At 42.1% G+C, this 13,239-nt stretch overlaps 1 protein-coding gene across 2 annotated transcripts in view; it reads right to left on the reverse strand.

Moving 5' to 3' along the window:
- Ppp3cc (protein phosphatase 3, catalytic subunit, gamma isozyme) overlaps positions 1-8,453 on the reverse strand; it is a 59,944-nt gene extending 51,491 nt beyond the window's left edge. The window contains exon 1 of one of the 2 annotated variants that reach the window (XM_013034455.1): positions 8,147-8,453. In XM_013034455.1, coding sequence (XP_012889909.1) covers positions 8,147-8,195 — 49 coding nt within the window. In that variant the 5' untranslated portion in view covers positions 8,196-8,453. The remainder of the gene's footprint in view (positions 1-8,146) is intronic. The other variant, XM_013034456.1, reaches the window with a different exon arrangement.
- Between the last annotated feature and the right edge of the window lie 4,786 nt (positions 8,454-13,239).

Consider the following 13,239-nt stretch of genomic DNA (forward strand, 5'->3'; position numbering starts at 1 on the left):
CTGGAAGTGGCGCTGTGGCTCAAATGGTAGAGTGCTAGCCTTCAGGAAAAGAAGCTCAGGGACAGCACTCAGGCCCCAAATTCAAGCTCCAGGACTGGCACAATAAACTGATAAATAAATGCATAAATGAGAGGTTAAGCCTTCCTGAATTAATCATGTAGAGGTGAAATGAATTAATAAATAAATATGTATTGAATGTCATTTGCAGGAAACTGGATGGAACTAGAAGACAATGTGTTAGAGAAATAAAATCAGACAGAATGACAGATGTGAAAACTTAAAAAAAAAAAAAAAGACCTGAGAGGGAAGTGTCACAGACAGGGAGCTGAGTAAGGAGAGATGATGAGAGGTATGCAGTCTTGAGCATGTGAAGCCCATCAATCTATGCACTATATGTTAGCAATTACCATAAATATACTAAAATAGTAAGCCAAAAAGCTTTTGCCAGGTATGGTGAACTTTTCTTTTTTTGGTCAGTCATGGGGCTTGAACTCTAGGCCTGGGTGCTGTCCCTCAGCTCTTAGCTCAAGGCTAGCGCTCTACTACTTGAGCCATAACACCGCTTCTGGTTTTCTAGTAGTTTATTGGAAATAAGAATCTCACGGACTTTCCTGCCCAAGCTGGCTTTGACCCAAGATCCTCATATCTCAGCCTCCTAAGAAGCTACTATTACAGGTGTGAGCCACCAGCGCTTAGCTATGGTGAACTCTTCTGCTAGCCTCAAATCTCAATCCTCCAGATCTCAACCTTCTGAGCAGTTAGGATTATAAACATAAACCACTAGTACCTAGCGCATTTGTTATTTTCAAGGTATGGTCTCTGATCTGTCTACTTGTGCTTCTCTTATATACTAATGTATCCAGCCATGTACTTCTTCATTTGCTAGGATAACAGGCTGAAGCTACCACACAAAACAATTGATTAAAATGGAATACTGGGAACTCTTATGCTCAAGCTAGTCTCAAACCACAATCTTCTAATATTTTCCTCCCAAGTAGCTAGGATTATAGACTTGAACCACTATGCCTGGCTGGTTTAGGGTTGTTGTTGTTTTTTTTTTCTGAGACATCTTGCCATGTTGCCCAGGATGATTGTGTACATGTATGCTAAAGAAATCTTCTGTGTACTGGTGTATGACAACTTATCCAGGTCTTTATCTCTAGGTTTAAATAAGCTTGTATTGGAGAAAATCATAATAAACTTCATAGGACAAAAGAAGGAAAGCCTACAGATACATCAATGTCATCTATGTTCCTAACATGTTCTTACTTGTTACATGATGTGTACTTTACTTGAAACAGAAGATTCTACTCTTCCACTCTGATAATGCTAATTAATATAATAAATTAATTAGAGCACATAGTCCATCCATGTTGGTACTGATTTTCCCTTAAATTCACACTAAAGATCAGGAATACCTGGTCTTTACCAAAAGAGCTTACATAAATACATTGTACACTCATAATTACCAACATACAGAGAATACATTAATCAGGTTGGACAAACATTGTGACTATGTTGAGATTTCCAGAATGTAATCAGTTTCAGATTTTTATTATTACAAAAGTTTACTGACTCATCTCTAATTAACCACCAGAAAACTGGAAATGGTGTTGTGGCTCAAGTGGTAAAGCACTCACCTTGAGCTGAAGAGCTGAGGGACAGTGTTCAAGCCCCAGGACAGGAGGGGTGGGGGAGGAAGCCTTCCAAAGGCCTGAAAGCATTCACAGCCTACCCAGTACATATTTGCTCACATTCCTAAATGGCAAATCCTCTGATGAGAAGTAGAAATTGAGTATGTAAAACACAAATTGCTCACAAATGCTTAGAAAATAGTAAGACTTGCAAAACAGATAATCTGAATGAAACTGAACCACAATGTACATCCCATACTAAGTTCTAGACTTTTAAAATACTGGTCTTCCAGACAATCAGGTTCCAATTCAGATCCACTAATCTAACAGTAACTTCTAGGAAACTCACATAAACTAAAAAAGGGAAACTACCAGCTTCTATAACAACTCACAGAAATTAAATTTTAGTCATTCCTGACAGGACTAACACTGACTTTCTAAAACACTTACGTTGTAATTTCTAACTCCCTCCTTTTGAGATACCCACAGTAGTTCTACTGTATATCATTCCTTCTTGCAGAAAGATAAATAAATGAAATTTACTTTTGATCATAGATGTGTTATTGGAAATCTTCGCAGGCAGATATTCAGATTAGATTTTTTTTTGTCTGTTTAGGGACTTGAAAAATTGCTGATAGGGCTGGGAAGGTGGCTCAGTGGTAGAGTACTTGCCTTGCATGCGTAAGGCCCTGGGTTCGATTCCTCAGCACCACATAAGCAGAAAAACCTGGAAGTGGCGCTGTAGCTCAAGCGGTAGAGTGAGCGCTCGTACTGAGCTGAAGTGCTGAGGGACAGCGCCCAGGCCCAGAGTTTAGGCCCCATGACAGAAGGGGAAACAAAATTCTGATAATCCTCCACTTGGGAGGCAGAGGCAGAATGATCATGAGGTTCAAGACTAGCCTGAGTTATATAAGACCTGTCTCAAGTGTTTACTCAGCATTGGCAAGGCCTTGAGTTTGATCCTCAATACCAAAAAGAAACAAAACTTTGGCAAATTGTAACTGATTACATTTACAGAATAGGATGTGATGTTTGAAACATGAATACAGTGTGGAATGATGAAATTAAGCTTATTAATATAGTGATCACCTTGATTATCATTTTATGGTAAGCAATTTTTTTAATTTGCTCTTAGTTATTATGAAGTAGATAGACTATTGCTGTGAAATAGGTCCCAAAACTATTCGTTTGGTCTCTTTGAAACTTTGCACCTTTTGATCAGAATTCCCATTTCCTTTCTTCCCACCGTTCAAGCCTCTGGTAACTATTCATTGTTCTATCTCTTATTTCAACCTCACTGAAGTCTACATGTAAATGAAATCATGTAGTAGTCATTTTTCTGTGCCTGGCTTATTTAACTTAATGTTTTTGTCCTCTGGATTTATTGTTGCAAATGACAGTAATACCTCCTCTTGAAGGAAAAATCACTGTTGTATATATATATTTTTTTCTTTATACATATAATCCATTTATAGACACCTAGGTTGATTTTTCTGGCTACTACAAATAATCCTGCAGTGAATCTGGGACTGTAAGTAACCCTTCAATATATTGATTTGTTTCTTTGGTTATAAACCCAGCATGAAATTACTGGATCATATAGTAATCCTACTTTTACTTAATTTTTTTTGTGCTAGTATCGGGACTTTAACTCAAGGCCTCAACGTTCTTGCTTAGGTTTTTCTCCTTTCAACTGGTGCCCTACCACTTGAGCCAAACTTACTTCTGGCTTTTCGCTGTTTAACTGGAGATGAAAAGTCTCTCTGATTTGTCAGTCCAGGCTAAGTAGCTAGAATTAGGTGTGAGCTACCATCACCTGGATGCTTTTACTTTTTTGAGAAACCTCCAGCCTACAGAAAACAATAACCTCTATGGGTGACATAATACATTTTCTTTTTCTTTTTGCCAGTCTTGGGGGCTTGAACTCAGGGCTTGAGTGCTATCCCTGGCTTTCTTTTGCTTAAGGCTAGTGATCTACCACCTGAGCCACAGTACCATTTCCAGATTTTTCTGAGAAATAAAGTTTCATGGACTTTTCTGCCCAGGATGGCTTTGAACCACAATCCTCAGGTCTTAGCTTCCTGAATAGCTAGGATCACAGGCACGAGCCACCAAGGCCAGCTGTTTTCCATAAACCAGCTGCACAATAGTAAAAATTAACCAACTTTATTATTCCAGTCATTCATTAAGACTACGCTATTTTTCTTTTAAATTTCCATAAACACTTAGGCCACAAAAATACCTAGGCACACACAGAAAAAAACACCAATTAAAGCTCATTTCTTTAGGCTATTGATAATAGTTAAAAGTTTAAGCTTTAGAGGGTTATTGGGTGATAGGTCTGACTCAGTCCTACCATCAAAACAAAGGAAAGATGATCAATTTATAGAGTGTGGGAACAAATATCTCACACCAGATGTAGTCTAAGGTTTAGTCATTTACTCTTTCCAGTGGTATTAGTCACAGGCAAGTCCATAGTTCTAATTTTGTTATATTTTTGGGAGGCTAGTATATGCTATGCTGCTTAAGTACATACACAAGCCTCTAACTATAACCAAAAATGTGTTGCATGTGTATGGAACTCATCAAGTATTTATCAATATATGATTCCCCAAATTCTATCTATATTACAAAAAAAAGGGAATTTTTACCATTTTTTCCTTAAATACATTATATTAAAATTCTCCCAAATAGCCAGACACTGTTGGTTCATGCCTTTAATCCTAGCTACTCAGGAGGCTGAGATTTGAGGATCACAATTTGAAGTGAGCCCGGGCATAAAAGTCCATGAGAGGGGCTGGGAAGGTGGCTCAGTGGTAGAGTGCTTGCCTTGTATGCATGAGGCCCTGGATTCAATTCCTCAGCACCACATAAGCAAAAAGAAAAAAGCCAGAAGTGGTGCTGTGGCTCAAGTGGTAGAGTGCTAGTCTTGAGCAGAAGAGCTGAGGGACAGTGCCCAGGCCCAGAGTTCAGGCTCCATGACCGGACCCCCCCCAAAAAAAGTCCATGAGACTCTTATCTCCAGTAAAATATTCAGAAAAAGCCAGAAGTGGTGCTGTGTTTCAAAGTGCTAGAGCACTAGCCTTGAGCACCAAGAGGCTCAGGGACAGCACCCAGGCCCTGAGTTCAAGTCCCAGGATTGGCAAAAATAAAAATCACTGTAAAAAAAAATCTTCAAACAAGGGGCTGGGAAGGTGGCTCAGTGGTAGAGTGCTTGCCTTGCATGCATGAGGCCCTGGGTTCAATTCCTTAGCACCACATAAGCAAAAAAAGAAAAAAGCCAAAGTGGTGCTGTGGTTCAAGAGGTAGAGCGTTAGCCTTGAGCTGAAGAGCTGAGGGACAGCGCCCAGGCCCAGAGTTCAGGCCCCATGACCGGACCCCCCCCCCAAAAAAAATCTTCAAACAAGAAAAGAAACTTGAAAACTAAAAGGAGAAAAAGAATTTCACAATTCATTTCTTGGTGTCCTGTGTTGCCGCACCAGTAGTAATATACCCAGCACACATGACTGACTGCTCTGAGACCTGCAGAAATATCACATAAAGCAAAGTAACAAATGCGCAGGTACTATGGTATGCTGAAGATAACACTCGACAAACATTTAATAAGTGGATGAAATCCTAACAGTTCTTAAACAAAATCTGCCTCATGGCAAGTACTACACAGAAGTACATTTGCCTCTCTTCACTGTTACTGATGGGGACTCTGCTTTTCATACTGGAGAACAGGTTATTTTTCCCACTAGGAAGAGCTTGATAATTTATAATTCCACACACTTTTAAATTCTGATAGTCTTTAAGTGCTAATGATTTCTCTACTAAGCATGTACATAGTTAGAAGTCTATTATAAAACTGCAAACTTTTTTTCTTTTGGTCGGTTGTGGAGCCTGAACTCTGGGACTGGGGTTTGTCCCTCAGCTCTTCAGCTCAAGGCTAGCACTCTACCACTTGAGCCACAGTGCCACTTCTGGCTTATTCTGTTTATGTGGTGCTAAGGAATCAAACCCAGGGCCTCATGCATGCAAGGCAAGCACTCTACCACTGAGCCACCTTCCCAGCCCTGCAAACATGTTTTATAATATTACCTTATCTAAGCTTTCCACAACCATAAGTATGTCATTTGCATGACCCAGTCTGGTTAGAAAGATATATTACAAAGATTAACCAAAAACAAGTAAAAGGGAAGGCTAAAAAAGGCAAGGTCACAAATAAGGCCTAGAAGTGTAAGTAATAAAGCCTTGGTTTTCTGACTGCCAGACCCTTCCTCCTTCAGCTTTAGAAAGCTGCATTTAAAGGACACTTCAAATAAAATCACTCCTGCCCGCCCACCCACCCACTCTCCTCTAAGACTTGTTCAAGCTAAACAATTAGGCAGACTTTAAAGTTAACAGGAAATAACAGACCCAAAAATAACTGGGGTGCGGTATCACCTCAGCAGAAGCTTTGGAGCTGTGAACAAAGGGAGACAATTCTGGTCAGACACCATAGCATCAGACCAGGATTTCATGCCCAATACAACCAGCCTTCACTACTCAGCCATACCTGATTTTTCTGAAAAGAAAAATTAAGCTCTATTTCAAACTCTGGAAAACCCAAACTCTCTCCCCCCTTCAAAAAAAAAAGGAAAAAAAAAAAGCAACATTAAGAGAAACCAATGTTTTGAAGGTTAAGTTCTTAGGCTAAGGTTTTTATATGCTACACAAATTCACATACTGTAAAGGCATAAAATCGCTTGTTTCAGAGCAATCTTAAAAATATACAAAATACTATGTAATTTGTAATTTTGCTAAAGAACAAATTTGTAGCACGTAGACTATAAGGGTGGAGTTCAGTGAGTTTTAAGCAAGGCTTGCAGTCAGAAGAACCTACATATTAACCATATTTTATTTCCATATTTAAATGCCTGAAAGGGGCATTTTGAAATGTGCTTCCTATTTTATGGTAGAAGTCACACAGTATGCTGGTGATCAGTTTGAGAATGCTTAAGTTCTTAAGGGCTTCTCCTTAACTTACCCAGACTTGACACACAGTTCTTGTTTTGCTGAGTTCCCTGCCTACTACATTTAGAAGTAAGAGATTAGAAAGCAATGAGGGTATATTTGACAGAGAAGAGCACTGGAGAGAAAATGACAAAAATACTAAAATGGTATAGCAGTGAGGAGCAAATTTAGTATAGGAGAAAACTGCCAACACCTCTTCACAGAGGAACACACCCGCCATACTGACAGAATAGTAGAGATGTGAAGGTAATAATGATCTTGATTCATCAAAAAAGGTTCTGTATATTTACGTTCCAAGTCTTTTTTTTTTTTTTACGTTCCAAGTCTTAAAAAAGGGTTATATCCTCCTTATGTGTCAGATGCTATGAAGACTTACACTAAAAAGCTCATAATAACTGAGCTGTTAAAGGAATGGATCAGTTATATGAAAATTGACTTAAATCCCTAATAATGTCACTCACACAAATTCTGAGTAGGTAAGTCTCAAAAATACCATTATATTTAGGAAGTATTATGTAGTGTACATAATCAACATTTATGATCCTGAACATATAAATGGATTTTCTTCCTTAAAAGATTCTGTTGCTAGCAATCTTAATTTTCTCCTTATAATGACAAAAATGAAAAGTTTTTAAAAATACTTTTCTAATGATAACTACTTCATCCATCAATAACACAGCTGGTCTACGTATATTCCCTTCTTATAAAATAGTGCCTTCAAACCGATTATTAACACTTAAAAGAGAGAGAAGGGCTGGGCTTTAAGTCTTACAGCTGGACGAAAGGAACCATGAGTTAGTAGTTATGTTTGACAGGTCTTATTAGTGTAAGGGCACAAATAACTACAACATAAAACTCTGCAAGATTTATAAGGGGATACTTCAGTTTTGTTCTAACAACAACAACAAGGGAAATCTAATAGCAGTGGCCGGCTAAATCGGGGAACATTGTTCTTCTCCCAATCTCAATAGCCAAGAGAACATAGAAAAGCAGCATGTCCGGATCTGTTAAGTTCCCTTCACACACCACTAAAAGGACTTGTCTGTATCTATGTCATCTCGTTAACGTTTCTCTTAAGAGCAGTGACTTCTAAGGATCTCGGAGAAATGAGCGCCAAAAGTACTCCGTATCATGCCCTTTACAGCGGGCGGGGAGGAGTGCCAGAAAGATCTGACCCTCAAGGCAGGCTTGACTTGGAAAGAGTCTGGTCCCCAGGCTCCTGATCACCGCAGATGTCTTGCTTCTTGGGGGCGGGGGGGGGGGGGGGGGAAGGAATTCTTTCCTGAAGTGATCATGGGTGATGATGACGATGGTAAGAGGTCCCAGACCCCCACCCCTCGCACAGGACAACCCGGGAAAGGGGGACCTCTACCTGGCTACTGCCAGGGTACCGTGGGCTGTTGGGGGGGGAGGTCGGGGCTGCCCCCGGGGGAGGAGGGGGGAGGGCTGTCCCCGGGGGAGGAGGGGGCCCCGCCCCCCCAGCCGCCGTCCGGCGAGGTCGCGGAGGAGGGCACCTTTGACGACGCGCTCGGTGGTGGAGAGCTGACCCGACCCCCCGGACATCGTCCCGCCGGCCTCCTCCGGGCTCCGGGGCGGCCGGACCCGAGCCTCCGCGTCGCCGCCTGTCCTCTCCGGAGGTCTCAGCTCCGCGGGGCCGTCAGCGCCGTGCCCGGCCCCGGCTCCGGCAGCCCAACTCCAAGAGGACCGGCCTCCGACTCCACCGGCAGGCGGCGGACGCACGGCCGCTCCCTCCCGCGGCGCCCGCGGCTCGGCGGAGACGACCGTGTCGGGAGCGACAGCGACAGCGCAGCGACGGCGGCTGAAGGAAGCTACTAGGACCAAGGCTGCTCGCGCGCCTCGCCCGCGTGCGCGCCCCCGCCGGCGTGCGCGCCCCCGCGCCGCGCTCACAACCTCCCTACCCGCGCTCCCGCGGACCTCTGCGCACGCGCACTTTCCTGCCAGCGGCTGGCCAGGCCTTTGCCTGCCCACAGTGGGCTTTCCTTTCTCAGCTGCGTTGTCCTCAGCTGGCTCCTCCTGTCCGCCCTGGCCTGAGCTCTCCCACCCAGAGCCAGGCCCTATGCTATTCAAGACTTCAGGTGGGGTCTGGTGCCTGTGGTTCACACCTGTAATACTCGCCACTCAGAAGACAGAGGTCTGAGGATTGAGGTTCAAAACCAGCCTGGGCAGGTAAGCCCATGAGACTTATCTCTACCAAAAAATCCAGAAGTAGAGCGGTGGCTCAAGTGGAAGAGCACTAGCCTTGAGCAAAAGAGCTCAGGAACTGCGTCCAGGCTCTGAATTCAAGTGCACACACATACCCCCCGAAGGGACAGCACCCTCCTACTTCAATCCCCAGTGCCAGCACTAAATAGTAAATAAGCAAACAAACAAAAATGACCCGGTAGGATATACACAGGATAGCTAAAAACGCAAATTGAAAACCGCAAAACAAGAGGAGAAGGGATGGATTATTCAATAATAGTAGAAAGAGGTGCGGCTACTTGGATCTTAAATTGGTACCAATGGTCAAAGTGAACTAAGGCATCCCAGGAAGTTACATCTGGCCTCACTTAGAGCTCTGAAACGTTAGATTCCTCAGGGTCTCACTTTGAACAAAACGCATCTGACCTGGAAGTCCTTTTAGTACAGCTTTGCCCTTAGAATTGGGGCAGCCACTGGGAGCCTGAGCTTTCTTTCAACCTAAAACAATTAATTCTCTGGAGAGCTGTCAGCAGTCAGCCCTGGAGAAGCAGCCAGAAGATGAGTACCCATGCCTGGTAAAGGGGGGTCTGAGGAGGACCACCTTGCTATCATTTGCTGCTCAGAAATGAAGAACACTCAAAAGTTCTGGCGTCTGGGTGAAGAGAAAGACACTAAAGCCCTTATATAAACAGGGCTTCCAGAAACTTGCTGGAAGGCAGAGCTAAGAGGGGATTTCAATAGAAAGCCTGAGGACAAGAAAAGCTGCAGTTGTCAGTTGCTTACATTCCTTTGATAAAACCAAACAAGAGAACCACGTCTGGATCTTGTAAATTCAAGTACAGCCATACTTGGGGATCCTAGGCCCCACGTTCTGTGTGGTACTGTAGAAAGAACTCAGCCACCCCTGTTCCCCTGTGATGGGGTTCCCTGGGCTGCCTACCATACTGTGTGTCTTTGGACAACTTACTTCATGTTTCTGTATCTCAACTTCCCTTGTCCTTAAAACAGGATAAAACAACATTTACCATATGGGTTGTGATGAAAATCAAATGAGTATTTGTTTAAAAAATGCATTTAGAAGCTTGCCTGGCACATAATAAGCATTTCATTTGTGCTTATTACATAAAGAGAAAAGAATTTGTTGAATGAAGGTGGGCACAGGTAGCTCACAGCTATAATCCTCTTATTCAGGAGGTTGAGACCTAGAGGAACATGATTTGAAGAAGCCAGCCTGGGAAATAAAAGTGTGAGACCTCAATGGATCAACAAATAGTGGGCCTGGAGACATGGAGCAAGTTCTAGAGCACCAGCTGTGAGCCAAAAAAGCCAAGTTCAAACCCTGGGTTGGCACACACAAAAGAATTGTGGAATGAGCCAATGTGTAGCTCAAGCCTGTCATCCTAACCCTTGGGAGGTAAAGTCTGGGGTCCTTTTCTGACTCACAGTCAGGTGGTTGGCAGATGATTACTGGTTTCAGGCAGGTGAAGAGGAAGGGGGGATGTGCTGTACTCCTAGGCAGACCTAACGTAGTCTACACAGCAGCAGCTTTGGTAGAAGCAGAATTGAACCCATCCATCCCAGCTCAGGTGGCCCCTGCGCGTGTTGAAGTGAAGATGTCAACACCGCTTCTAACAGTTCTCCTTACTTCCTGTCTCAGTGATGTGTCAGAGAAGGTGGATTTCTCTGGGAGAACATTTCCATCCAGGTCAGGAAAGGCTTTGACCTGCACAATCTGAGACAACCAGAAGTGTTCACCTATTGCTCTGCCTTTACTTTCACAACATCCCTGTAGTAGGTCTCCAAGGCTTAGGTTGCTTAGAGCTAGGCCCTGGCTAAGATCCATGGCCTCCTTGTGGGGTTTGGGTCTTACACAGTCCATTGAGAATAAGGTGTAAAAATGAAAAAAGTAGCTCTTTATAGCATCAGCCTCCTGATGGATCATTGCAATCCATTCTCCCCAATAGCTCTAGAGTTAACTTCTATGTCAAACCTAGCTGTTGACTTTGCTCTTCATCTCACTAATATAGTGACCTGTTGTCCTTGAGACCCAGTTCAGCTCCCATAGCCTGGCCTCAAAGCTGTTTCTCACCTGACCCTGACTCACCTCTCCAGCCTCTTTCTCTGCATGGCCTCACTGAGACCCCGTTAACCAGCCGCTATCTACAATTGGCTGTGCTTTTTCAGGAATGTACCCCTCCGAAGAAGGATAGAATTTTAAGACAAAAGGACTAGGGGAAATGTCCTAGGCTAGGCAAAGTTGTCCAAAGACATGGAGTTAGAGCATGGTAGTATATTCAGAAATCAATACCTTGGACATGTGGAACTTCTTGCCTTGAATGCCCATCCTTCTCTATTTCCAACCAGGCAGCTCAGCCATGTCCTATCATCTAGCCTTATTATACTCTGTAAAGCCTGTACTCATTCTCCTTTCTCTATTTTCTAAGAGCATTTTATGAACAGGTTAGCAGTAACATGCAGGGTAAAGTACTTACATGTGGCTATTTTTCCTACCAGACTGTTAAGGCAGAGACTATATCCACAGTTTCTCAGCTGGTCCCTTTTATATGGTACGCAGGTGCTCAGTGTTTGTTGATGAAGGATAACACCATTCCCTTTTCTTGTATCTAATAATTCAATAATAATGTTCCAGTAGATAAAGGTTGAATAAAAACTCTACTAGGCAACAAAATAACTAAGAGGCTAAGGATTTATATGGATCAACATCATTATATTACAGATAAATGAGCCCAGAGATGAGAATTCATTACCAAGCTAGAACTACAACTCCAATTTAGGCCTTTTCTGTATCAAAGTTTTTTGTTTTTTTTTGTTTTTGTTTGTTTTTGTATGTGTGTACATACATATGCCTATATGTATATGTGCACTTTTTTTTTGTGGGTTGTGGGGCTTGAACTCTGGGTCTGGGTGCTGTCCCTGAGCTCTTCAGCTCAAGGAGAACACTTTCATTTGAACCATAGTGCCACTTCTGGTTTCTGATGGTTAATTTGAGATAAGAGTCTCATGGACTTCGCTGCTCCAGCTGGCTTTGAACCGTGATCCTCATATCTCAGCCTTCTGAGTAGCTAGGATTACAGGCATGAGCCACTGGCACCCAGGTATGTGCATATTTTTTAAAATGAGATTTCAGTAAAAAGTGAGGACTCTGCTGAGAATTCTATTAGAATTGTGTTACACTGTGGCAAAAAACTTGTCTCCATTTTGTTCATGCCCTGAGACTTTGTAAAATTGTTGCAGGTATTTGTCACAGCAAAAACAACAACAACAACAACAACAAAAACCTAACACAATATTCAGATGTATGAATATTCACCAGCTTTTGTGTATATTAACAGTAACAAACCTAGGCATATCATGAGGCATAGATTTAATCAGTATGTTAACTATCAATTGATTTGAATACTCTAGGTGCAATCTTGTTTCATTATAATAAAACATTGAGAGGCTGGTATATAACTCATTTGTAGAGCATTTGCATAGTATGTGAAAGGCCTTGAGTTCAATTCTTAGCATTGAAAAACAAAAATTAAATGGAAGAAATCATAGTGTAACTCACAAAGAAAGACCAACTGCTGTTTAAAGAAAAAATGCTCCAATTTATAACATCAAGTTTATTGAGATATAATTTGCATATAATGAAAATTTCCAAGCCAGGCACCAGTGGCTCATTCCTATAATCCTAGCTACTTAGGAAGCTGAGATCTGAGGATTGTGGTTCAAAGCCGGCCAAGGCAGGAAATATGTGAGACTCTTATGTCCAGTTAACTACCAAAAAACTGGAAGTGGTGCTGTGGCTCAAAGAGTTACAGCACTAGCCTTGAGCAAAAGAGCTCAGGGACAGTGCCCAGGCCCTGAGTTCAAGTCCATGACTTACAAAAATGAAATAAAATTTCAGCCCTCAGAGACTGAGATTGAAGAACTGGGAGTTAAAGGTCAATGTGGTTTACATAATGAGAGCCTGTCTCAAAAAAACAAAGAATTATATTTAACTGGCATTCTTGCTCATAGCTTCAACTTTGTATAGAGCTTGTGAGAATTATATTTTCCTATGAAACTCCCTAAGCACTTCATAAATTTTAATTAATGAGCAGCTCCTCTGAGAAATAGTTTTGAGCACTTTTAATTTAATGAAAGCGCAGGGAATCCTTATTCCGCTGTTGTGTAAACCTGGCCTGTTTCTATTTATATGAAGCCATTACTCTCTGTGTTATATGAAGGTGAGACAACTGAAGAGTATTTAAAAAAAAACCAAGCATTTCTAAAATAAAATGCTTTAAAAAATAAGCATTTCTAAAATAGTTACATAGAGTAAGAAGTGTTTCATAGGGTTTACTATCCAGTTTTTGCTGGTCCTGAGGCTTGAACTTAGGGCCTGGGCACTGTCCTT

This window comes from Dipodomys ordii, unplaced genomic scaffold, assembly GCF_000151885.1.
Source record: "Dipodomys ordii isolate 6190 unplaced genomic scaffold, Dord_2.0 Scaffold189, whole genome shotgun sequence".
NCBI classification, from domain to species: Eukaryota; Metazoa; Chordata; class Mammalia; order Rodentia; family Heteromyidae; genus Dipodomys; species Dipodomys ordii.